Source organism: Austrofundulus limnaeus, unplaced genomic scaffold (assembly GCF_001266775.1).
Source record: "Austrofundulus limnaeus strain Quisiro unplaced genomic scaffold, Austrofundulus_limnaeus-1.0 Scaffold0, whole genome shotgun sequence".
Taxonomy (NCBI): domain Eukaryota; kingdom Metazoa; phylum Chordata; class Actinopteri; order Cyprinodontiformes; family Rivulidae; genus Austrofundulus; species Austrofundulus limnaeus.
The window spans coordinates 5,033,654-5,035,484 of NW_013952402.1; the positions used below are offsets into that span (position 1 = coordinate 5,033,654).

The 1,831-nt window shown below is 35.4% G+C and overlaps 1 protein-coding gene across 1 annotated transcript in view; it reads right to left on the reverse strand.

Annotated features, from left to right (window-relative positions):
* The window catches only part of sfxn3 (sideroflexin 3), a gene marked incomplete at its 5' end in the record, with an annotated part of 5,819 nt that extends 5,464 nt beyond the window's left edge, over positions 1–355 (reverse strand). The window contains 2 exon segments of the mRNA XM_014027651.1: positions 155–204; positions 306–355. Of these exon segments, the coding sequence (XP_013883105.1) occupies positions 155–204; positions 306–355 (100 nt within the window).
* Positions 356–1,831: the final 1,476 nt, after the last annotated feature.

Genomic DNA, 1,831 nt, shown 5'->3' on the forward strand with positions numbered 1-1,831 from the left:
TTCCTTCATCCTGAACCTTTTTGCTGCTCAACAAATAACTTTGAGCCTCAGTCAGAAAAACCTGGAGGGTTTTTATATTTTTGGCCCGAGAGGAGGAGGAAACAAACGGTGGATTTGCTTCATGCATGGGGTGGGAGACGTGAATTTCACTTACCACAGCCCGACTAGCCCAACTTGGACCGGAGCGTTTAGAATTGGGAACCGCTACAAAGAAACAAAAATCCGGAAAGGCAGAAATAAGTGGTTAAGTTGTGTATATATAAAAATAAATAAATCTACATCTAATTAACACAGTGTGTGCTTACCTTCATGAAAGCTCTTTTCTCCAGAGCATTCATTATAACAGGAGGAATGGCTGTGAAACAGAAAACACCGTCAGGAAATGTCTTATGTTTCACAAACAGCAAGTCAAAGGAAATATCACACTTGAACACGACAAATTCCTTTATCTCTCACGCCTGAACCACAGCTAGATGCTGGTTTTTCATACGTTTAAAGGCTGTCATTTTGTAAGCAGACTAATTACCTCCAAATGTTCACAAGAGGCTATAAAATAATAGGTGGAGGAAAATGCTCAGCAGCTTTGGTCCAGTGGTAAAACTCTGGCAAAACAGTCATGTTGACACTTCAAGGCAACTGTGTTAGACAGTTGCTCATGTTGGTAACAGGTTGAAATATCTCAATCCCTCAGATTTTAGTGTCCATTTAAGACAGTAATGTGATATTAAATAAGGAATTAAATGCAGTAGTTTGACTAAAATGGAAACAAACAAAACTGATGAGGCTTTAAGTTTATACACTGCTATGACAAAAATATTGACTGTAGCTACTCTAAATCAGGGGTTCTTAACTTTTTTGACCTCGTGGCCCAATCTGTTGAACATAAAGGGGCAGTCAGACTTTACCAATGTTCGGATCAAAATGATAATTATTCTAAATCTTGGTTTAATTTGTATTGTTTTTACATTATAACTAAATAATGAAGTTTTACAGTTTAAAAGTAAAACTCCTGACAAATAATCACAAGACATGATTATGACCAAACATTTTTTATATTGTAACCTGCCCATAACAATTATTTGAACAAATACAATTGTCAACACAAAAATATATTTTTTACATAAACAATAACAAAAATAAACAATTCAATAAATAAAACTGTGGTCATAAAATAAATACATTCAAAATGTTCAATTAATGTTCAAATGTTCAAAGGTTTCAAATAATAAAAAAACCTGTAAAAATTAATTTGATAAAGTGCAAATGAAAATATAGCCTTTTGCATGGTAGAACCAGAAGCTGCACTTCATATTAGTGACAAACTTGGGCATTTTTTGATGGGTTGCCTTCATTTTTGCCTTCTACTTTTCATTTAAAATAGGTTTCCATTCTTAGCTGGTTTCTAAGTTTCTTCTTCTATGTATTTAAAAAGTTGTTAAAAATTAGAGTGGCGCACTACAGCTACTACTGGTAAGAAAGTGTATTGCACCTTATTCAAAATCTGTGCGGTCGCGGCCCTCTGCGGCCCAAAGTTAAAAATAGTTGTTCTTTTGAGGCCCTCAAGGTAGCGCTCACGGTCCACAATTGGGCCGTGGCCCATGTGTTAAGAATCTCTGCTCTAAATCAGTGTTTCCCAAAGTTGGGGTCGGGACCCAAAGTGGGGTCCTGAAAAAAAATTCTGAATTAATTACATTTTTGCCTTAGTTGTTACAAATGAGTGAGGTTAGTGTATTTAAAATGGATAAATGTAGTATAAAAATATTGTTACTATGCCCATGTTTAGCTGACCAGATACAAATGTTTATCATCCAAAAATAGTTGGGGGCACAGG